At 39.5% G+C, this 24216-nt stretch overlaps 1 protein-coding gene across 1 annotated transcript in view; it reads left to right on the top strand.

Moving 5' to 3' along the window:
• Positions 1–1473: 1473 nt before the first annotated feature.
• The window catches only part of IPO5 (importin 5), a 53587-nt gene continuing 30844 nt past the window's right edge, over positions 1474–24216 (top strand). The window contains exons 1-15 of the mRNA XM_054973585.1: positions 1474–1640; positions 6437–6517; positions 8589–8781; positions 9908–10010; positions 10511–10607; positions 11181–11285; positions 13283–13405; positions 13816–13936; positions 17263–17350; positions 18167–18273; positions 19937–20061; positions 20144–20233; positions 20315–20488; positions 20769–20987; positions 23627–23710. Coding sequence (XP_054829560.1) covers positions 1548–1640; positions 6437–6517; positions 8589–8781; positions 9908–10010; positions 10511–10607; positions 11181–11285; positions 13283–13405; positions 13816–13936; positions 17263–17350; positions 18167–18273; positions 19937–20061; positions 20144–20233; positions 20315–20488; positions 20769–20987; positions 23627–23710 — 1803 coding nt within the window. The 5' untranslated portion in view covers positions 1474–1547. The remainder of the gene's footprint in view (positions 1641–6436; positions 6518–8588; positions 8782–9907; positions 10011–10510; positions 10608–11180; positions 11286–13282; positions 13406–13815; positions 13937–17262; positions 17351–18166; positions 18274–19936; positions 20062–20143; positions 20234–20314; positions 20489–20768; positions 20988–23626; positions 23711–24216) is intronic.

Genomic DNA, 24216 nt, shown 5'->3' on the forward strand with positions numbered 1-24216 from the left:
CACTTTTATACTTTTTTCTTTCCCCTTTTTATTGGGCGTTTAAATCTATTAATAAAATATAAAATTCTCTTTAAAAAAAGTCGGGGCCTCTGGAATCACAGCGGGGGGGGGGGCAAAGGTTGCCAACTCCAGGCTGGGAAATTTGTGGAGATGGGGGTAGAGCTGAGAGAAGGTGGGACTTGGGGAGGGAGGGACCTCACTGGGGTATGATGCAATAGAATGCCCCTTCCAAAACGGCCATTTCCTGGGAAATTTGTGGAGATGGGAGGGGGGCAGTCCATCGGGCACGTGTGTATTTTCAAGAGGTAACAGCGTTAGGGCTGACAAAAGCCCTCCCTGTATCCTGTATCTGACTAGGAGTTTCTCTACATGAGACACCTCGATGCGTGTCCGTCAACAGTAGGGAGACACAATTTTAGCTGGGAAGCTTAGTTTTAAAAGACAGAGCCATGGAGGTACGCTCCTTCACACATCTACCGTGTATAGTAAAGCCTTTGGCTTGCTGGCTTTTAAAACTACCCTTCTCCGCTAACACTGCACCTTCCCTTCCAACACGTGTTCTTCAGTGTCCGATTACTCCCATAGAGAGAATCTTAAGCCATCTGATCTTGGTCCCCTGCCCGGTTTTTTTGTACACTTAACGTTGTTTATTCCAAGGGAGCATGCATACTAAAACCCTCACTCTGGCCGAAAAACTGAAAAATGTAGAAGCAGTCTAGAATCTACCGAAAAACAAACATTTCCCACCAAATTTTTCTAGAACGACTATTTCAAGCTTGCTTCTTGGTCCCAAACGGTTCTGAATTAGAATACCTCCCACCTTCCCCAACCAAAAGGCAAGATCAATGAAAGAGCAATCATTAAGCCAGTTTACTCAAAAGCAAAACCCATGCTATGCAATTGGGTTTATTACTCTCAGCCCACCCGCCTTATGTTACCTCACCTGAAGAGTTTATTCAGCAGACACGGCCTTCGTTCCGAAGAAGCGATATGCCGGAGCAGAGGGGGGCGAGAACGACCCTTTCTCCTGAGTCAGCTGAGGGTTGGGACTAAAAGACTAAAAGAAGACTCTCCGCTCTTTCTCTTTAAGCCGCTCCGAAAAAAGAGAGTCCCCTCACCAGCTCCCGCGCTTTTTCTCCTCTCTCCCCCCGCCTTCTTTCGTCCCCCTCGGTTTTCCCGCCCAGACTAAAGGTGCCTCCCGCCAATGGCCACTCAGCTCCGCTCGGCAAAACCCCGCCCCCTCCCATTCCTGAGAAAGAGACCGGGCAGCCCTGGAGGGGAGGGAGAGAAATGACTTCACAATGGCTTCCTCTCTGCCCTATCACAAAGGCGGTCGGGGCGCCGTCCAATCAGAGGGAGGTCGCGTTTTGCCCCCGCAGCCAATGCGAGGCCGCAGCCTGGCGACCGGGAGGAAGGGCGGGGAGAAACCTCCCAAGAGCGCGGCTGTGGCAGCTCCGCCTCCGTCGGGTCGGCGCGCGGCCTGGAGTGCCCTCCTCCTCCTCCCACCTCTCCCCGCTGCCCGGCTGGCCTCCCTCGCTTCGGCAGCCATGGCGGTGGCAGCGGAGCAGGAGCAGCAGCAGTTCCACCTTCTTCTCAGCAACCTGCTCAGCCCGGACAACGCCGTCCGCAAACAGGCCGAGGTGACTCGCGCAGTTTCCCCCCCTTCCCCCCGTTCCCGGGAGCCTCGAGGCACGCGCGCAGCCCAGAGCCGGCCTTGCCCTGTCAGCGGCTTCTGCCGCGCGTGCTGTGGGGCCCAAGCGAGGCCCACGTGCTCTGGACGGGATCGCGGAGCGAGCGGCCGTTAAAAACCGTTGGCCGAGCCTCGCTTCCCAACCGCAGTTTCCTCCCCGCTAAGCCCCGGCCGGCTCCGTCTTCTGATTCTGTCTCCCTTTCGGCCTCCCCCCCCCCCGCTTCTTACCTCAGCCATTCCCTCGCGTGACCCCTCCCCCGCCCAATCGCTCCCTCCCGCCCTTGCCTCTCTCCCGGCTTCTTCAAGGGATGTAGCCCACGCCCGAGCCCGCTGCCTTTCCCATTTCTGGTTTCCCTTTCTCCTGTCCTGACCCCCTCCCCTTCTCGCGCGCTATTTCTTTCCTTCTGTAGGGGTCACTTTTTAAAAAAAATCCTATCCCTCCCTCTAACCGTGACTCCTGTCTGGGAAATTGACAGACACAGTCCCCACACATTGAGGTCCTCTATCATCAAGTTTTCCAAATGGCAGAGGGAAAGCCCTCGTCTCTTGGGTGGTGTGGTTCAGTGTTGAGATGTGGTGTATTGTCCCTCTTGGGAATGTGCTGCCTCTCCCTTAGGGTTCCCCCCAGCTGTGGATTCCAACTTTTTGGGTTATGGTGACCCACTTTAAAAGAGTAGAATATGCACAGATTGATACTACTGCAGATTTCTAGCATCTGCTTCCACGGGAGTAATTCATGATCCACTTGTCGGTAAGGACCTACAGATTGGGAAATGCTGCCCTGTGACTGGGGCAGCAGCAATGAAGAGCTGTGTTCTGTGGCGGTTGTTATGCTGTAGTTGTTGGCATAGTAATTGATTCAACTGAAATGTGCTAGAGAAGAGCCAGAAAGACAAGTAAGTGGGTTCTAGATGCAGAGGAGTTAGCCGTGTTAGTCTGTAGTAGCAAAATCAAAAAGAGTCCAGTAGCACCTTTAAGACTAACCAGCTTTATTGTAGCATAAGCTTTCGAGAATCACAGTTCTCTTCGTCAGATGCATAGTAAGTGGGTTCTAGGTCAGTTCAAGCCAGAATTCTCCCTAGAAGCCAAAATGACAAAACTGAAGCTATCATACTTTGATCACATCATGAGAAGACAAGACTCTCTGTATAAGACAGTAGGAAAAGAAGAAGACTGAAAATGAAATGGCTTGACTTAATAAAGGAAGCCTCATCCTCCAGTTTGCAAGATCTGAGCAAAGCTGTTAAGGATAGGATGTTTTGGAGGTCTTTCATTCATAGGGTTGCCAAAAGTCAGAAATGACTTGATGGCATGTAACACACATACAGTGCTGAAGCACAAGCCAAAACAAGTATTTGATAGTTGTTGGGGGTTTTCCGGGCTGTATTGCCGTGGTCTTGGCATTGTAGTTCCTGACGTTTCGCCAGCAGCTGTGGCTGGCATCTTCAGAGGTGTAGCACCAAAAGACAGAGATCTCTCAGTGAGATCTCTCAGACTGAGAGATCTCTGTCTTTTGGTGCTACACCTCTGAAGATGCCAGCCACAGCTGCTGGCGAAACGTCAGGAACTACAATGCCAAGACCACGGCAATACAGCCCGGAAAACCCCCAACAACCATCGTTCTCCGGCCGTGAAAGCCTTCGACAATACAAGTATTTGATACTTAAGTTTATCTCTGTTTTTTTGTCCGTGCCACACTTGAAAGTATTAAGGCCATTGGAGAAGCGGCTATTCTGATTGCAGCCTTTCCTCCCAGGACCCCAGTTTGAATTTGTAAAGGCAGGAAGCAAACATGAAGAAGTATGAATGTTATGAATGGCCCCGCAATTCAAATAATTTGCTGGATGAAAAGCACTGCAATGTGATTAAAGTCATTAGAGTGTGCATATGTTCTTTTCTCTCGCTTGCAGTTCAGTATAATTAGAATGATACAGCTCTCTTTTTTTGTAAATTTGTGAGAGATTCTCAGTTGGTCTCTGAATTGTGAGATAGTAATTCTTCCTCCTTAATGCAATGCTTTCTAAACTATGACGTGTCTTCCCCATTTAATGTAGTACTGAATGAAGATTCCCCCCCTATTGTATACTTCTCATTATCAGCTAAATCTCAGAACTGCAGAATTGCTCTATAATTAGTAAATTAAAATAATGCTTTCCTCCCACTCGCAGGAGTGCTTTAGATTCTTTATTGTAAAACCTAGTGGGGAATCTGTGTTCCATTGAAATAACTGCCAGTGTCTGACTTGGCAGTGTTTTCCATTGGATGGTTGTGCTGGGGCTTTTATCATTTGCATCACTTCAGCAGTCAGCAGAGTTCAGTGCATTCTTTCATAATGAACAATTGTATAAAAATGCTGTTCTTAGTACTGTAATAACGCAGTACAGTGATTATTTTTCTTCACACAGTCCCTAGAATCCATATTCACAGTCAGAATCATACATTTCAAAACAATCAATGCACTGAAAAGCAGCAAATAAGAAGCTTGAATATTTTTTTCTTTAGAACAAGTGTGGCAGAAGGCTTTTATGGAAAAAACTGCAGCTATTTGACAAATATTGTGCGTGTAAAATCACTTGCATGCAGATAAAAGAGTGAATTGGAGACATGTTGCCCATCTGTCAGTCTGTATCTTAAAGTAGCTTGGATATTTTGTTGATCACCTGTGTAGTAACTTCATGTTCAGAGGCAGTATACATCTGAATGTTAGATGCTGAGAGCAGGAGAAAGGATATTGGCTTTGTGAAGGATAATCTAGAAGGATAATCTAGAAGAACAGAGTCTGTTAAATTGCCCTTCCTGACGAGAGCTGTTTTAAGTAGAATGGAATCTAGAAAATCCAGATTGGTGAAGATCTGGAAAACACCACTAAGAATGAAAAATATTCCATTATCGTAAGTTTGCTAAATGATAAAAGAAGGTCACATTTTTTAAGTAGTGTTTAAGTTATATAGGTAAATGTAATACTTGATTTTGGTTACATTTTGCTGTTATCACATACTAATATCTTGGTTTTCCATTTTGAAAGTTTTCTCACTGCATTAACGATTGCATTAACGGTTCTTTGTCAAACATACTTATTTCACATTCTCTCGATTCTATTAGTTTTGGTTAATTAATTTGTACTTTATCTATGATTTTATCTTCAGGGTGGCTTATGTAAAAAAATAAGATTGGGAAATGTGCAGTGCAGCATTGGTCTGAAGGAGCATCACACCTGGATTCTAATTCTCATTTTGGTTTTTATCTCATTTTGTTCGCATGAATGCTAGCAATTAGATGTCTCTTGTCTTTGGTCTGTGAGGGCTGCAGATCTTTTCACTGTCCAAGGTCAGAAAGGGCAGAGCTGGTGTATCTGCTGAGTTGCCAAGCCTTGACAGGGAGCAATCCTAAACAGGTCAACTTGGATAATTCCCATGCAGAACAATGGGGCTTGCTCACAGTGTCCTTAGGATTGCAGCCTTGATCAATTGCCTTGCAGTATGCTCCTTGTTTTCCCTTTCCTGCCCTGATGGTAGGTCTTGTTGCAGAGAGGGAGAAGTGAAGTGTAACAACCATATCACAGTTGAGGTGCTGATCGTTGATTATTGGATCTAGTAACCTATGCAATAGGTGTCTATAGCAACTTGAAATGTTTTTGATTTTGAGGATATTTGAGTCTCCTAGAGGAGTGGGGTGTCTAACTTATTGTTTAGTGGAACTGGGAAATTACAGAAATTGTCTTTCCCTGTCTATTTCTGATCCCTGTAATATTGTAAATATGATCCCATTTCTCAGTCACTCTAGTGTGAAAGGATAAGTGGAAATGAGAGACTTTTCCTTGGGGATAATCAAGATGTAGTAGTGAATGCCACTTGCCCCAAAAGATTTGAAAGGATAGTATAATACAATAGAGTAAGATACAATATTTGGGCTTTGTAGACTGATTCTTCCCCAAGTTAAGAATACTGTAATGATTCTGTTACAGCAGCAGCTCTCTGACTGTGGTGCAGGACCCAAAAATGGGTCATGACTCTTGCAGGTGGATCACAAGACCAGAAGAGAGGGAATAGAACAAGATCAGTAGGGAGAGGAGTGTTGATGGCCAATTTGGATTTACCTCTGCATAACAAATGAAATAAGTCCCATTGCTCACTTGCGCTGTATATTTCTGAATACTAAAATTATAAACACGTTTAGAATTGTGCTTTGCTGCAAAAAGTTTGAGAACCTTTGTTTTATGAGTGGTAATAGGGTACTGCTTTCTTCTAAAAGATGAAGCTAGCTGTCAAGTTTTGTTTAGAATTGCTTCTGAATCAGAAACTTGATTTAAACTTAACCAAGAGATAAAAATGGGTGTGGTTTTGTGTGAATTGCTACACATCTGCATGTTTATAAGCGATTTGTTTAAAATTTGGGGGTGGGTGGCATAACAATTCAGAACTTTCATTAACTATCTGATGTAGAAGAAAATCAATGGTGGTTTCACTTCTTGCTTCACAGATTTTAAAGACCTTTTAGGTGTGATTTTGTAAGTTGCTTTTTCTTTACAATAGGGTGTTGGCAATTTGACATTTGATGTTGCAAAGTTACCATTTATCTTGTGAGGTACAGAACTTATTTTATTATAACAAAAGTGTAGCATATAAAGGTCTCATGCTTTCTAGCAAATTTATAGCCCCTCTATTTAGAGTGCATGGAAGTGGTTCAATCTTGTTACTTCATCTTATTTTTTTAATGCTAATCGAATTCTGATCTCTTTCTTTGTAGGAAACATATGAGAACATACCAGGTCAATCTAAGATTACATTCCTTTTACAAGCTGTCAGAAATGCTACTGTTGCTGAAGAGGTATTGCTTTTCAAGAAACTTATAATAAATCATTATAAGGAAGAAGACAATGCCAGAATCATAGAATAGTTTTGTATTGCAGTGTCATAAATTCACACATGAGAGGGAATGTATAGCTAGTTTACTAGAGCAGTAGTCTTCAACCTTTTCAGACCCAGGAACCAGCTTTAGTTCAAATATACAAAATGGGACTCAGTTCTTAAGTGTATATGTATATGTTGTCATAGTGCTGCTGATGTGATCCATCTTATGTCAGTCAGGGCATGACCTAGTTATGGGCACTAATCCAACAGGTGAAGATCAGTGTCCTAGAGAACAAGTTATCGGGGAGCTGCTTCTCAATGGCATGCACTGGCTCCATTCAGATGTAATGCTAAAGCATGGCTAGGCAGTATGAGAATGAGGTTTAAGCTCACATGCTCTACTTTGCATAAAAACAGTTTGTTGGCATATCAATACTGGGGAAAGCATGATCTGCTTGCAGGTTTTCCAGTTCCAATTTCCAGGCAAACCACAGTTTTCCTAGTTCACGTGCAGTGGCAAACTGCAATGTGCTATGAAGCAGGGAGGAAAAAGAATAGGCAACACATAAGGGGAGGAAGGGGTACATAAGCCCAAGGCTCATGCACATAATGCTGAACTGTGGTTTTATTGCATCTGATCAGAGCCATCTTATCTTCATCAGGCTTCTTCATTTTCGGTTCTTCTGATAAATAGCAAAATAACTGATCTCTAAACTTGTGAAAGTTGAACATTCAGCATTGGATAGCCATAGGAATTGCTGATGTGAAGCACTCTACAGTAACTGATGTGCACTTTTGTTTCATAGTGGCTTGAAATTGCCTTCTTATTGTACTTCTTAGGAGAAGTTTACTAGTCAAACCTTTTCTTTTGTTGATTGTCTCTTAAGTCATAATTTTCCCTGAGGAAATCACTAAATGTTGTTGAAGCGTAGAAAATTGCATCTTGTTAACTTCAAGTGTTCTGTAGACTAAGTCACACATGTTGGCATATTATGCACAGTTAAAAATCAATTCTTTAATGTACCTGTGATCATTTTGACATTTATGGAGGTGATGCTGTCATTTTTCATTTCTGTCAGATGACAGCTGCTGCTGTTGAAAGAATGTGTCCATCCCTATGTACCTTCATGGATAGTTGCCTTTGCAGCACAATGAGGCGATGGCTCAATTATCTTTACTTTCCCCGTGTGTGGAGTACTAGACCTCTGTAATTTGGCTGGTCATTTAGCAGAATTGCATATTAGCCTTCTCCCTATCACCCACTGCAGTATTTTTAAAAATTTAGCATACAGCCAGCATTCAAAGGCCTCATGCTAATTCCCTTGGAAGCACCAAAAATTTAATTGTGCTTAACTGTGCTCTAGTCAGAACACTCTAGTTGGTATCTGAGCTAAAATAACTGATAATTCATATTGCTGTAGCTGTAAGTGATATATTTCCATTTATTCTTTTCCAGGGGATTAGTGCTTACAGTGAAATCCTAAACAGAGTTACTCTGCTTAGACTGGATTAACTCTGTTTAGGATTTCATTGTTAGTCAATTTGTTCTAGTTTGGAGGTTGCACTTTTAAGCTTAGATCATATGAACAAATTCTGTGCCTGCTAGATAGTCTCTGCCATATAGCACACTTCCTCTCCCATAGATTAATGTGTAACTCATCTGTATGCTATTCATATTAATATGAGGAAAGATTTAAAACTGTTAACAAGTGATGTTTCAACATACATAATCCTGAATTATTTTTAAAAACCCTTTGTATTATTTTAGTTAAGCTCCCTAACAAATGCTTCTAGGCCTACAGTTCTTCTACTGTAAAGTCAGTTGCCTTGTATAGTTCTTATACCAACTGTAGAGTGAAACGGTTGGGGGAAAATAGCAAGATGACTAAAGATGCCAAAAATAGGTGTGGCACAGTTAGTGCTTTGGCTCAACTGCTTGGTTTTTGTATATAACTATGTAGGGAAAAAATTACAAAGAAATGAAGTGGAGTATGTATTTGAATTCTCTTCCACAGCAAACATTCTTTCTAACCTCTCTCTCTTAATAGGCTAGACAAATGGCTGCTGTCCTTCTACGGAGACTTTTGTCTGCTTCTTTTGAAGAAGTTTATCCAGCTCTACCCCCAGAGGTTCAGGTTGCCATCAAAAGTGAACTGCTCTTGATTATTCAAATGGAAACACAGTCTAGTATGAGGAGAAAAATTTGTGATATTGTAGCTGAACTTGCCAGGAATCTAATAGGTAAAGGTTTTTAATTTGCACTTCTCAGCTGTTCTGTCTGGAGGTATTTAATGCACTATGTTAAATATGTGCAAGAAAAGCTAATCAAGAAAACTAACATTTTAAAAACAATAATTTTCATTGATAAACTGCTGACAGTGTTAACTGAGATCCAGAAACAGTGGCTATATCACCTGCTTAGTAAACTTTACTCAGTAGAATTATTTTCATTGGCAAGGAGAGAGATGAGGAAGGAGGTGGCAAAGCAGCTCACTTTTAGAATTGTTCCACAGTGTACTTGCAACTACAGAAAAGGACTTGCTCTGTCCTCTAGGTAGTTCTTTACCCCCAAAGAATGAACACAAAGCCAAACTTCCTTTTGAAGATCTTGGATAATATTCTCCCTTTACTTCTTAATTCTGATGTTTTTGAAGTCTTTTCCTTGCTGGGGTTCAACTAACTGGCTGTGGAGACTAAAGCACAGCTAAAAAATGAAATGAACATTTATATTTTTTAGAGAAACTGTTAGTATTTGTTGCCTAGATGAGGAGGAGTGCCTCAGTCTAGAGTTCTGGGTGCATTCTATGGTGTGCATATGCAGGCTTTTGTGTTCTCTTCAGTGGGTAGGATATCTTTGTACAAATCTCTTTGTGTGGATAGAGTTACCCTGTCTGAAATAAGGTAGGCAGGTCTTCACCCTGAGTTGGTATCTGTTTCTTTTTAAAAACTGCTTCACATTAGTGAGAGAGTATGCAACTGTTGTATCTTCTAGTACTTCATGCTCTTACCTTCTATAGCAAGTTATACTGTAGCTTTCCCCACAATATGGAAGAACCATTGAAATACTAATGTAGAAGCGGCAACAGCTGCAGATTCTCTCTGCGTTGCGGAGATTTTGAAAAGATTTCTGTATTAATGGGGGGGGGGGGTGTCATTGCCAGCCAGAAGGAAAACTTGTTTCTTTTCCTCAAAGTCCTCAGAACCTACAAGGAATTTCTATACAAATGCAACAGTTTTTACCTTTAAGACATTTTTCTCCCTTCCATCACTTTTAACACCAAGTTATTGCAGTGGTCTTGTTTGTCTAAGTACTATAAGTTGGATTGGTTAAGGAATCATTATATTGTTCAAAATCTCTCTTTTCTAGATGAGGATGGTAATAACCAGTGGCCAGAAGGTCTGAAGTTCTTATTTGACTCAGTCAGCTCTCAAAATGTGGGACTGCGTGAAGCTGCTCTGCATATCTTCTGGTATACTGTCAAACAAGTGCATTCTAAGTGCATTTAGCAATAAAAGATGCAATTTTTAAAGTAATGGGGTTTTCTAAACTGTCGCGAAATAGTGGCTTTCAAACTTGATTCAAAAGAGAATCCTGTGTTCCAGCGTACTTTAGAAAGCTTATTTCAAGTTCCAAAATTGAAAAGAAGAGTAATAGTGGACAAACAGCGTTAAGGGTGGCTTGCATAAGTTCTAGGCCATACTTGTATTCACATAGGGTCAGTTGTGAGCTCTATCAGGTCCTGTGTGTACTTCATACCACATAATCCTCTAACTCACAGTGGTTTTGAGGCTGACCAAGTAAATATAAATATATTAAATATAAAAAGAAAGCTTAAAAACCATTTTTTAAAGAATAATACCCTGAAATGTTTTGTAAACACATGAGGCACATTTGCTTCAATTTTTCTGTGATTGCTCAGCATGGTTTGAAGGATACATAAATTTACATGTTCTTTAACTGCCTCTTAAGGAATTTTCCTGGTATTTTTGGAAATCAACAGCAGCACTATTTGGAGGTCATCAAACGGATGTTGGTTCAGTGTATGCAGGATCAGGAGAATCCAACGGTAATCTGAAACCTGTTTTGTTTTCTTTGAAAATAAGTCCATATATGTTTGCAAAAGAAATCCTTGTATAATATTAAATCTTTATTTTCATTTTGTAAAAGAAAATGCCTGATATGAACATGTATTCCTCATATCAGATTGATACATGTTTGTAAGTTTCAAATAGTGAGGATGAACTCCCCATTTGGGCTTTCATAGCTGGGATGTGGTGTGTGTATAAACTTCCCCAGAGAGTACTGTTTTCCTGTCCAAACCAGCTGAAAGTTAAATGGGTTAAATGCTCCTGTTGGAGAACCTTCACTTTAGATTTGTGTGAAGAGGGGAATAGTACCCCATTGCAACTTGAAGCAGAAGGAAGACAGCTCAAGAAGAGCTGCTTTCTCTCTTTATGTTTGTGTGGGGTATTCATTTAATGTCATTGTTTTTAGTGCTGCAACAGTATCATGGGCTTTGCATGCTTATGTTTATTGTTGTTTGGGGACGAGTGCACACAACAGAACTGTGTAATCCCACCCTAGGAAAAGTGAGAAACATTGTGTTAAGGTAACATATTTGATATTTTCTTTCTTCTAGATCAGGACACTGTCTGCTAGGGCTGCGGCTGCATTTGTTCTTGCTAATGATCAAAATCTTCCACTTCTTAAACATTTTGCAGACTTGCTGCCTGGTATATTGCAGGTAAGAACTTTCTAGAATGACATTTCAAGTATGTCACTTCCCCTAGTTTCAGCATTAATGTTTGAAATGCTTGGTGTGTTGCTACTGTACAAATCAATATGAATTTCTAGAATAATCATCAGTGGCATATACTTGAAGTTGGACTTTTTTGTTCCTATGTGCATCACCTTACGCTTGCCTACATTGAACTTCATTTGTAACACAATTGCCCACTTAACCAATTTGTGGAGATCACCTGTCCCAATACCAATCCTGGTGGGACCCCACTGCTTGCTTTCGTGCATTTTGAGAACAGTCCATTTATTCCTATTCTTTGCTTCCTGTCATTTAACTAATTTTTAATCCATCAGAGAACCCTTCCTCTTATCTTATGACTATTAAGCTTACCCAGGAGTCTTTGGTGAGGAACCTTGTCAAAACCCTGTGCTCCCTTCTGTTCACTTCATTGGGACAGACCTTCCACTTTTTAAAAGTAGCCTTTTTGCTTTTTATGACTTCCTTGACTAGGATCATTAACCATGCAGGCATTCTCTTAACCTTGGCAGTATGTTTTCTAAGCTGGAGAATGTATTCTACCTGGGCTTCAGTTAGTGTGGTTTTAAGTAGCTTCCAAGTGTCCTTTAAGTATATGACTCTCTTATGTTTCCCTTTCAACTCTCTTTTAACTATTCTCATTTTCATAAAATTCCCTCTTTTGAACTTTAGGAGTATCTTTCCATTGACTTTCCAATAGTATTGTGGTGCAACAATAGCTACATCTCTCACAAGGTCTTGATCTCTGTTCTGAATCTGTGACCAGCTGTTCCAGCTCACAGTCATTTATGATGCCTAAGAATCTCGTATCTACAGCATGACTCAAGCATGTGTTTACCCAGTCAATGTGAGGGTAGTTGAAGTCACCCATTATCACAATATTATCTTCTTTAGTCACTTCTTTTGTTTCTCAACTTCAAAATCAGCCCCAAGGATTTGATCTGGTGGACTATAGGACATCCCCACTTTTAAATAACCCTTAATGCCTGATATTTTCACCCATACTGCTTATGTTGAAGTCCATTACCATAATGTTTTCTAATGTATTTGACTCTCTTCCTTCTTTGATATACAATGCAACATGTCCTCCCTCTCCTACCTGTTGCGCTAATACCCAGGGATGACCATATCCCATTGATTTTTCCCATTCCACCATGTTTCTGAAACAGCCACTATATCTAAATTATCAGCACCAAGCAGTCCAGCTTCCCCATCTTGGCTTGGAGGCTTCTAGCATTGGCATAGAGACACCTGTAATGTGTTTTCTTTGCTAACAACCCTGTGCTCCCTCAGGCCTTTTTTTTCACACACAACACTCCTTTGCCATCCTACTCTCACTTCCAGTTTCTGTTGTGTTACCCTGAGTGTTTACACTATTGTCCCTTGGACTGACTTGTCTTGAACTGGAGGCTCTCCAGCACCTGTCAGTTTGCCCCCTGAATGCAAAACAAACCCAACCTTTAGTACACAGCCAACTGCATTGTGCACAGTATTACACGCTACAATGCATTGCTTTATTCTTGATATCTTGAGCTCTTTCTGTAGAAGGAGCTCTGTTTGCAAACCACAGTGGTAGGCTGCAATTTGGGGCTAACCATGACTGTACACAAAAAACCATGATGTGGTTATGGAGCAAGGCTTTTGTGTACTAGAGCTGAGGAAGGAGAAACTTTCAGCCCAGTATGGTGCTCTCAGATCCCTAACCTCTCTGATGAGGCATCATTGGGAGGAAAGTGAGGAGCCTAAAGAAGAGAAATGGGCACAGTTGAATGGCCTCCTGAAATTACTAGTCAGAAAAGCATAGGTTTCAATATTTTTCAGCATTTGAATTCTCTAGCCTATTGGGATCCTCATATCATAGGCCAGCTGAGAATGTCTGTAATATTGAGGAGTGTTTTCATACTGTGTACTATGAATTTGAATATGCTTATAGATGCTAAGATTTCACCTGAAATCTCTTACAGGCAGTAAATGAATCTTGTTATCAAAATGATGATTCAGTCCTAAAGTCCCTTGTAGAAATTGCAGATACGGTTCCAAAGTACTTGCGTCCACACTTAGAAGCTACATTACAGCTAAGCTTGAAGGTAAGTTTGATCTCTTATTATTACTATATTTATTTTTCGCCTTCCTCATTGAGATGCCAGGCAGATTACATAGTATAAATCAATGCAATGACTGGGATGAGACATCTAATGAGCATTGTCATAGGACTAGGATTACAGCAGTCTGAAACAAAGCAGAAAGTTTTAGACATGCATGATATGATAAACAGTGCAGAAAATGATATTACATGAGTATGAAAACAAAGTAGAAGTGGGATAATGCATACAAACAAATAATACATACAATACACAGTGGTATAGTTTCCATTCCCACTAATTACAAAAGTGCTTTCTTGAAATAAGTAAGTTTACTTCTCTCTTTCTCACTTGAGGTTTTGATTTTTTAGATGTCTGGTCTAGTCTTAATGTTCTAAACTATTTCTCTGTTTCAGTTGTGTGCAGACACCAGTCTCAGTAATATGCAACGTCAGCTGGCCCTTGAAGTAATAGTTACATTATCTGAGACTGCTGCTGCTATGCTGAGAAGACATATCAACATTGTTGCACAAGCTAGTAAGTGAACTCTTTAATCACTTTAACTATGAAGTATAAAAAATTAAAAGTTCTAGACATCCTTGTCAGGGCTATAAAGTAACTAAAAATGATGTCTTGATCCACTACTGTTCATGTGGAGTTATTTTAATATGATTACAGTCTTGGTGATTAGCAAAGGGGGGGATTGACATGAATAAATCTCACTGCTTTCAAATTTATTTATTTACTTGATTTATACCTATCTTTTCTCTCCATGGGAACTCAAAGTGGCTTACAGGATTTTCCCCTTCTCCATTTTATCCTCAGAACAACCTTGTGAGGTAGGTTAGGCTGTGAGTGTGACCAGTCCAAGGTCACCCAGAAAGCTTCCAGGGCAGAGTGAAGACTTGGACCAACACTTGTGTCACGTTGGCTCTCAAAGAGCCAAACGGGATTTCATGTTTAGAAAAAAAAGTTTGCACCCATAACTTTTGGATCAGGGAAAGAGCTGCACACCATTTCTCAAGCTCCTGGGGATACATATACCAGTGTCTGTTTCCATGCACAAACATGTATGTATTTTGTATTATCTCTTTAATAAATGTATATGCCACTTCTCCAGAGATCTGCATTAGGAAGATTACAAGGAAAAACAAGCCATAAACAACATTTAGCATCATAAAATCATAGGAGTCCTCGGGAGAAGCAGACGATGAAAAAGACTTTAAAAAGATGGAATCCGTTATTTAAAAGCCTAGGTTTAAAAATGTTTGGCCTGGTGCCCCCCAAAAGTAAGTTCATGGGAGCAGGCATTCCAAAGGCTAAGTTCCCCCACAGAGAGAGCTCCATCTCTTGTTAAAACAACTGGGTAAAACGAGACTCTTCTTGGCTTTGCATGTAAAGAATAAATCAATTAAAAAGGAAAACAACTTGCTTGTCAATGCTGAACAAGAAATATATTACAACAGTTACAGAAAGTTGCTGTGATGCCTAAAGTGACCAGTACTGGTAGTAGAGAGGGAGATTAAAATATGTACTTCAAGAGTATAGAGACCCCTTCTTCTAAAATTTTGTAGGGGTAAAATAAAGCCAAGAATAGGGGCCCTTTTTTGTTTGATGTAAATGTAGCAGTTTAGATTATTTCTGAATGCAGTGTTTTTACAAGGCTATTGTTGTGATAATGACTATTGAATACCTTAATGAGCCAGGTAAATTTGTATTTTTTTAAAAAATGTATGAAATATAAATGTTGAATATTTGAAAATAAAATAAACTAGGATTGGTATGTTGAATATGATAAGAATAAGTTTATATCTTTTAAAGCTGAATAATAGAACACTTAGAGTTCCTTTCTAACTTGATTCAATGGATAGTATAAAACATTGCTGATGTAATAGTTCCTGTTTTCTCAACCTTGGTTATTTCTGCAGCAAGTACATGTCCTGTCATTAGCTTGAAAACTTGCTAGCCACAGTTAATGTAACTTTGATGCAAATACAACATTAACCATAGTCAATGCAGGGAAGGAAGTATGAAACCCATGTGGAGGAGGGTAGAAAGAAGTGTGCAAACTCACAAAGTATTCCCAATTATGAGATGAGTAATTTTTACATATGCCTCATCAACATTATATATAACTAGTAAGCTAAAATATCAAGGCAAGCTGTAGGCTACTTGTTGCCCCAGTTATAATTCAATATTTCATTTAAATAAAATTTGTATTTTTAATTGAAATGAAATTAATATGCCATTTCCAGTCAATTCTGCCATTGCTGTTTCACTTGCTGGTTAGACAGAGTTTTGAATGCTGGGAGTAGGTTTACTTAGGTAAAAGAATGTCTACGTGTTTTTCCTAAACTGACTTACTTTTTAGAACTGAAAATAAGGGAGGGGCCAGAATTTTCCCAAGATTTCCACCGTCTCCCCTTCTTGCCACCTATGGCTGAAATCCAGCTCTAGGACCATAAAACTATTAGTATGAACAGTTTCCTATGTTTTCAGAGCTAGCCAGATACCCAGACACTCTGCAGCCTTCTAATATTTTATAGTTCATTGGCTAACTTGAACTATTTTTATTTTCATAGTATCTACTTAGTAATAGATTTTCAACCATTTTTTACTTGTCCCTAACTATGTTTTTTGTCAAACACTAGCCTTAGATGCCTCTGCTCCAGGCTCCTGATAGTATGAGAACTAGCATAGAGGCTGAATCTGGAAGTTCCCTATTCAGTTTTATCTGCCAAGAATTTATTAAGCATCTTTGTGCATCCTATCAGCCCTCTATCTGCTATACAAGAATAATACTGACCTTTGTTAAAGGTTTTTTAAAGCTTTTTGAGTTAATGTGTGCAAAGTGTTTTGAGTGCCCTGAATTCCTATATACGCTAAATATTGCTGTTTATCATTGTATCTGATTCTTTATCAGGACCTAGAGTATATATCAAAATATCTACATGTAGGGGTCTGGGCAGATGGGGGAAACTTTTCTACAAACTTGAGAGATGCCCCAAGTTTGCAGAAGAGAGAGAATGAGAGTCTGTGTGTGCGTTTGCGTGCACATCAAAGGTGGTGGTGGGGAGAAGTGACTGAAAAAGGTAGGAGGAAAGGAAGCAGGGAAAGGAAACTGTTATGAGGACCTGTCAGGGAAGGGAAAGAGGAAATAGTGTGGGAAGAGAAATATGGGGGGAAATGAGATGCCCTCTGTGAATCCCCGTGACTCCTCTGCTTGTTATAGATAATTTAATTTTATATGGGAAGCTAGGGCTAATCTTCACCTATTTTTCTCCATAATATAAGATGAACTGTGTGAATCATATTTTCTGTCAGACTTCCAGATTTGTGCAGATTTGGATTTTGTAATGACTTTGGATTCTTCAGTATTTTTCTTGGTGTAATTGGTTGAAAACTGCATGGTCCCTGCATTCCCTTTACATGTACGTTGTTATAGACTTGGGTCATACCAAGCCAGTGATTCTCATTGTAGAGTGGGGTAGGCTAGTGCATAGGAGTAACATGAGAGGCATCATGTTGTCATAAACTATTCATTTGTTTAGCCCAGTACACTAATGGCTTTTCAAGGTCTTTCCTAGTTCTGCAGCCCTGAAATTTTTTTTAGGTAGAGATGCCAGGAGTGAACCAGGGGCCTTCTGCATACAAACCATGGAACAGTTTGTGTTCTTCTGAATCATATAATTTGGTCACAGTGTTTTGCAACTCGTGTTAGTCCATGTTGTGGTAGGATTTAATATGTGCAATGTCCTGTTACTTCCATCATTCTACTGGTATTTAAGATTATTTCTGATTGAATAATCTTGTGAATCACTGCTATCCAATCAGTTGTAGATAACTTTGGTATTTTTTTTTAGTTCCTCAGATGTTAACAATGATGGTTGACCTAGAAGAGGATGAAGATTGGGCAAATTCTGATGAGCTGGAAGATGATGACTTTGATAGGTAAACAAATAGCTTTACAAAGATGAAAATTTTAATGTTCCTCACCTTCCTTGAGGGTTCACTTTAGTTCAAGCTTTATATTCATATGGCTAGTTCCTGGTAGTTCCTGGTTCACCCTGTGTTATAGTACTGTTGGGCTGGCCACCAGACTATTAACTGGGTTCATAGAAATTTATTAAGAATAAAAGAGGATAAGTGTACATCTGAAAGATGGTTCTAGTTTGTACCACATTGTTATATTTTTTTAAGGGGAGGTTCATTCAAATGTATTGATAAAGCCATTTAAACTTAATGATTTACAGTCTCCTGAAGGCCCTTCACTATATTTAGTGCAGATATTTGTTCTTTTGGTAATTACTTAGTAAATATTTTTTAAAATTCTGCATGCAAAAACCCAAAAATGAATAACATAGTAAAGAAATTATATCCTGGGATGTGATTAAGTTTTCTATTGGATTAGAGAAGTAATTGTGACTTAAAATTCCAGCTTCCTATAACCTTATGGTTATAGTTGTACAGGGCCAGAAATGCAGTGAGTGGTCTATTAATTCAACCTCAAAGTTCAAGTGTTTTGAGAAGCACAATCAAGGAACAAGTTTAAGATCAGATCTGTACAAATGGATATTTAACTGTTTTTAGTGGCTATTCATGTTCAGAGATCACATAGATTAAACATCTATGTAGTTTTCTTTGAAGCACAAAACACTGAGAAACATGCTTGCATAAATAATACTAATTGTCCTTACTGGGTATTATCTAGAACGTTGGACTCATTGAGGTTTTTTCTTCTTTTTTTAATTAATAAACTAACTTTAGCAATGCTGTTGCTGGTGAAAGTGCCCTGGACAGAATGGCATGTGGTCTTGGTGGGAAACTTGTTCTGCCTATGATAAAAGAGCATATTATGCAAATGCTTCAAAATCGTAAGTCATTTAATTCTGGACTTGTAACATTTGCTCCAGCTTTGTAACTGATGGAAATGTTTCTGATGCTGTGGTTGTAATGAGTGAAAATGTGCTATCAGAGATGGATTTGAGTGATCACAAGCACTGGTTGGGATTTAGAGAGGTGGATGCAGTGGAGAACCTCTTCCTGCAGTAGTTACCCCCTGTGCATTTCTCTGAACAAGGATGTTGCTTCTGGAAGAGGGATGTGACTGTGCAGAGCACTACACTGGCATTCTGGCCAATACATTTTTCTTGTCCAAGATTTAAGACATCTGAGAAACATAGATTTTTTTTTGTTTATTGGACTCCTTTCTCTCTATATATAAATCCACTCCACCACCAATCATTTCCTGTCCTTCCTGTATAGAAAATATTCAGGGATAATGGACCATTGATCCCCCCCCCCCGATCCCATCTGTTCTGTTTTAACACCAAGCATTCCACTCTCCTATCTTTGCTCAGAGCCATCTAGTATTTGCCTAAAAACACTTCTAACAGTAAACTGGATCATTCTCCAAGGCCTGTTAGAATGCACATTTCCCTCTACAGCAGTTTGATCTCTTTAAACGACTGTCATTTTCTGGCACCATTTCATTGTCAAGTTCTACCCCATTTCCATCTAGATTAACCAGACCAGTTCAACTATCATCCTTTAAGTAGGGATGAGTCCTCCTAACACCTCTCAGACTGTCTCTCTGAGTCACAATCTGTGAAAGCCCTGATCCCAGATCAATACCTATTGGTTGTCCCTGCCTTTAGGGTCATTAGGATAATTGCTATTAGATGTAAGACTTTTTCAGTGATGGTTTCTATTTTATGGAATAGCCTTCATGAAGTTATTAGGAAGGCTTCCATTAGGAGTTTTTGCCAGTTAGGCACGGTAGAATTAATCAAGAGGGTTTTTTACATTGTCGCCTATTTTTATTACATATGTTTGCTGGTTTTAATGATATTTTCATTTCATATTATCATTGTAACCTCCTTTGATTCCAGTTTTGAAGGAAGGCAGGCTAAAAATGCTTTAAAAGATAAATAAAATCAGATGCCCTCTAGATCCTGCTGGTTTTCCCTCAGGAGTTAGCTTAAAAGATGTTCTTTGCCCTTTTGAATATTAAACGGCAGTGGTTTGGTTCCATTTTGATTCAAGTGGAACCCTTCTCTTTTGTATAGGCTCATATTTCCAAAAAGTGCATAATTGAAATGGTTACTTCCAGTAATGAATACATGGACTGTTAAAATGTGTACATTAAAATGTAGTAAAATCAGACCCACATTCTTAAAGGAACCATAGGTTTGGCTTTCTAGATCAGTATGCTTTAGTCAGATTGAATAAAGCAGTAAATTCCAGTATCAAATATAAGTAGACTTGAGAGCTCTTAACATATTTCTTGCTTTGTAATACATCTAGGCTTTTTGTATCACTGTAAGTCAATATTATTGTTTTAATTAGTTTGTAGTTTAAAATTTAGCACCATGTCACTGAGAACATTTCCCTTGGTATATAGGGTTTGAAAGAAAAGGGTGGAAAGGATAGTCCTTGCCCTTGTAGACTGTCTAATGTAATAAGTGAAAATACTGGCTAGTTTCTCAGTGTTGTTTACTGGCTAATATAGTATCCATTTAATATCTTTCAATGTAGCTGACTGGAAGTACAGGCACGCTGGCTTAATGGCTCTATCGGCTATTGGTGAAGGCTGTCATCAACAGATGGAGGGGATTCTGAATGAAATAGTCAATTTAGTTTTGCTTTTCCTTCAAGATCCTGTAAGTTTAAAACATTTAACTTCCCTCTAATCTGTAATTGATGGTTTTTAATGAATTTACTAATTAAAGCTATATATTTCAGCACCCACGAGTGAGATATGCAGCTTGTAATGCAATCGGTCAGATGGCTACAGACTTTGCACCAGGCTTCCAGAAAAAATTCCACGAGAAGGCAAGCAGAACATAGATATGCAACATATTTAGTCTCTGATCGTTTTGGAACATTTTTTCATGGTAGCTGTCTCTGTTGTAGGTAATTGCAGCTCTTCTGCAGACCATGGAAGATCAAGGCAACCAACGTGTTCAGGCTCATGCAGCTGCTGCTCTGATCAACTTCACTGAAGATTGTCCAAAATCACTACTAATTCCTTATCTAGATAACTTAGTGAAGCATCTGCATTCCACTATGGTATTAAAAATCCAGGAGGTAAGGCTCTTAATTGGCAGAGGGTGAATGCAGTGCTAGTTTTTATTAGTAGTGCATAAAAATATTTGTGTTCACCAATTTATACAGTTTTTTCCTGTAGTCTTTAGATGTTGTTCTCTACTACATACTAAAATGGTCTTAATAATGTGAATACAAACTTTCCCCATGAGTTCCAAGTTTTTAAGGCATCATAAATGATACATTTAAGCAGCAATTCTAAACTACTTTATTCTTGATATTCAAACAAGTTTTAAACTTGTGTATGTTTTTCCCTCCACAGCTGATAGAAAAAGGCACTAAACTGGTTTTGGAGCAAGTTGTTACATCCATCGCATCTGTTGCTGATACAGCAGAAGAAAAGTTTGTTCCATACTATGATTTATTTATGCCTTCTCTTAAGCACATTGTGGAAAATGCTGTGCAGAAGGAACTTAGACTCTTAAGAGGAAAAACCATAGAATGTATCAGCTTGATTGGTCTGGCTGTAGGTAAAGAGAAAGTAAGTTTAAATTTGATTGTTGGCTGTCTTTGACTTGATAACTAAAAGTTTTTCTTCCAGGGCTGTCTTAATTTAGAAGTAGAAATGTTTTGTTGCGGTGGAAGAATCACGAGCTTAAAACCACATGGAAGAAGGGACAAACTTTCCATTACATTCACTCTGATTACTTGTATAAAAACTGAAAACCACTCATTTTATCAGCTGTGTTTGGTTTTTCTGAGGTCTTCAGATATTGTTCTGTACTACATATGGAAATATCCGTAGTAATGCTGATCCAGATTTTCTTCATGAATTCCAGGTTTTTTAATGCATCATAAATTATAAAACAGATTTCTCTTTGTTAACGTCTATTTTTACAAAATATACAAAAAAAGGAAGATGAAAAATTATCATACATCTTGATTCAAAGCAAAGCCAATATATTTAACAAATTATCCAGTGTTTCCCAACCTATGGGTCACAACCCAGAAGTGGGTCACAAAGCCTCTGAAAGTGGGTTGCAAGTCAATCATCCTTAATGGCGGCTTCTGCCCTTTGCACCCTTCTCTTTCTCACCTCTTTTTCCTTTCCAGCTTCTCACATTGTCCTCATCTTCTCCTTTTGCTACACTAATGAGGGGAAAAAAGTGGTCTGGCAGCTAGTAACTTTACAATAGCAGCTGGAAGGGGAGGGGAAGCCTGGAGAGTAGGTGGGAACTGTTCAGTGCATAGAAAAGCGAGAGAACTGTGTGATTGCAGGCTCTGTCTTGTGCTGCTTCTTTAGCAACCCAACCTCTTGCCAAGCCCCCTGCAGTGGTTCACTGCCCTCTGCCTGGTGTGGGAGATATACGGTACTGAGCCATTTGCTCCCCACCTCTTTGCTGACATCTTCCTGCATCTCCTCAACTCAGTGCTCCCCCCTCCCCAGTACCTTCTCAATCTCTTGGAACAGCCCTGGATGGGTTACCATACAAAGTAAATTTGGACTTGTGGATCACCATAATAACAACAACATTCGATTTATATACCGCCCTTCAGGACAACTTAATGCCCACTCATAGCAAAGTATGTCATCATTAGCCCCACAACAAAACACCCTGTGAGGTGGGTGGTGCTGAGAGAGCACCAGAGAGCTGTGACTAGCCCAAAGTGATTGGGAACCAAAATGATTGGGAACGACTGCAGTAAGATATTCAGAATCTACTCCATATTCAGATTACATCATAACAGACTCCCCTATCCATGTTGTAATGATGAAGGTTGCCTTGCAGATTAGGTTTTTTGTATGGTTTTGTCCTTTTTTCCAGTGGAAGATATCTGTAACTGCCATTTCTTCAATATTCAAGGACTTAATATGTCAAGAATGAATCAAGGAAAGTTCTACAGCATATCAGTATTTTGTTGTTAAAATTCCAAACCACCTTATAATATTGCTTCGCCACTAGCATGGGTAAAAAAATCAACAATTAAATCACCCGTATATATGATTCTGTATCTCAAAGGCTAAGCAACTGGGCATTCTCACCTGATAATAATAAGATGATGATGATGTAGATACATACTTCGATTTATATACCACCCTTCAGGAAAACTTAACACCCACTCAGTGGTTTACAAAGTACACTATTATTATCTCCAAAACAATCACCCTGTGAGGTGGATGGGGTTGAGCAAGCTCCAGAAAGCTGTGACTGACTCAAGGTTAGCAACCTAGCGTCAAGGGGAGGAGTGGGGAATCAAATCCGTTTCTCCAAATTCCTGCTGCTCTTAACCACTACACCAACTTGACTCTGCACTCTCCCCCCCCCCCCGCCCCCAACATATATCTCAGAGGTTCTCAGACTTTCTGAACTGGGACCCACTTCTAAATTTACTGTACTTTGTCTACTTGCAAAGTAACTCCATACTACTATCCCACATAAAACAAGCACAACACTGAGCAAGTTCATATTTGTCATGTTCAATTTTATATCCTAACTGGCTGTATTTCATGTATCACATTGTGAAGAGGCAAACCCCAAATCCTCAGTAGTCTTGTTCTTCTAACTAGTCCTTTAAATCAGTTACAAAATATTTAATAATTTACACAGGCTCATGTGCTGTGAGACCCTACCAAATGGAGGCTTTATACCTCTGGAAGTGGGTTGGTTTTATAGACTTTTTCTTCATTTTACAGATAGGCAGCCTACACAAGTAAAAGAGACTCTTCCTTTTGCATACAGTACGTACTAGCTGGTGTTCTTGAATGTATTGCTTGTGTGGTACTTTCCTATCTTTTTTGATCTTTTACAAGAAACAATTATCTTCAGTTTATAGAGTGCTCCATTAATGCTGCTTTTGTTGAGATAGCTGAGGTTATGCAACTCTGATTCCTCCTGGCTCTACAATTCTATTGTATTTGAATTTGTTTTGTAACCATATAGGATAGCAGGGACTTAATATACTTCAGTTCTGTTACAGTTGGTGAAACTTGAATGTTTTTCACTGCACTGCATCATTCCTTTGAAAACCATTACTTTTTCTTTTTTTAGCTTTTGCTACAGAACATCTAATAATTTTAATGCATTTATAAGCAACACTACCAGAAATGTCAATAATGAAGATGAAAAAATGTGGAACATGTTATATACTGTAATTTGATTGCTTGTGTTCTTTTTCTAGTTCATGCAAGATGCCTCAGATGTGATGCAGCTGCTGCTGAAAACACAAACAGACTTCAATGAATTGGAAGATGATGATCCTCAGGTATGTTGGAAACTTCTAGTATTTCCAAGATGAAAACATCCATTGCCATCTCTTGGTTACTAGAGTATCATATACAAATTATCAATGTGTTGATTATTTAGACGGCAAACCTGTACCTTTACCAAAATGTTTGTGAGGGTACAGACTTTGACTAGGATTTGCAGAGAATGAGTTACTGTCAGGAAGTGATTTTTTCAACTAATGAAGAACTAAAATTCAACATTTTAGTGTGTGTGTGTTGTATATAATCTGTATTATTCCAGATGGCTGCATTTTTACCGGAAATAGCTATAATGGAGGAGGGTAAGGATAGTTCTATCACTAGTTCAAATATCAAATAAACTATAATAGATGGTGAACTGAAGATCTTTCTCCAGTTCCATACACAACCCGTATTGGATGACTAAGTTACAAGTCTTTATTAGTTGTTGGAGTTTTTACGTGTCCTCTTGCTGGAGTTTACATTTTATAGCCACATACCTCGGGATAACGTAAATAAACAGAAA

This window comes from Eublepharis macularius, chromosome 3 (assembly GCF_028583425.1).
Source record: "Eublepharis macularius isolate TG4126 chromosome 3, MPM_Emac_v1.0, whole genome shotgun sequence".
Lineage (NCBI taxonomy): Eukaryota > Metazoa > Chordata > Lepidosauria > Squamata > Eublepharidae > Eublepharis > Eublepharis macularius.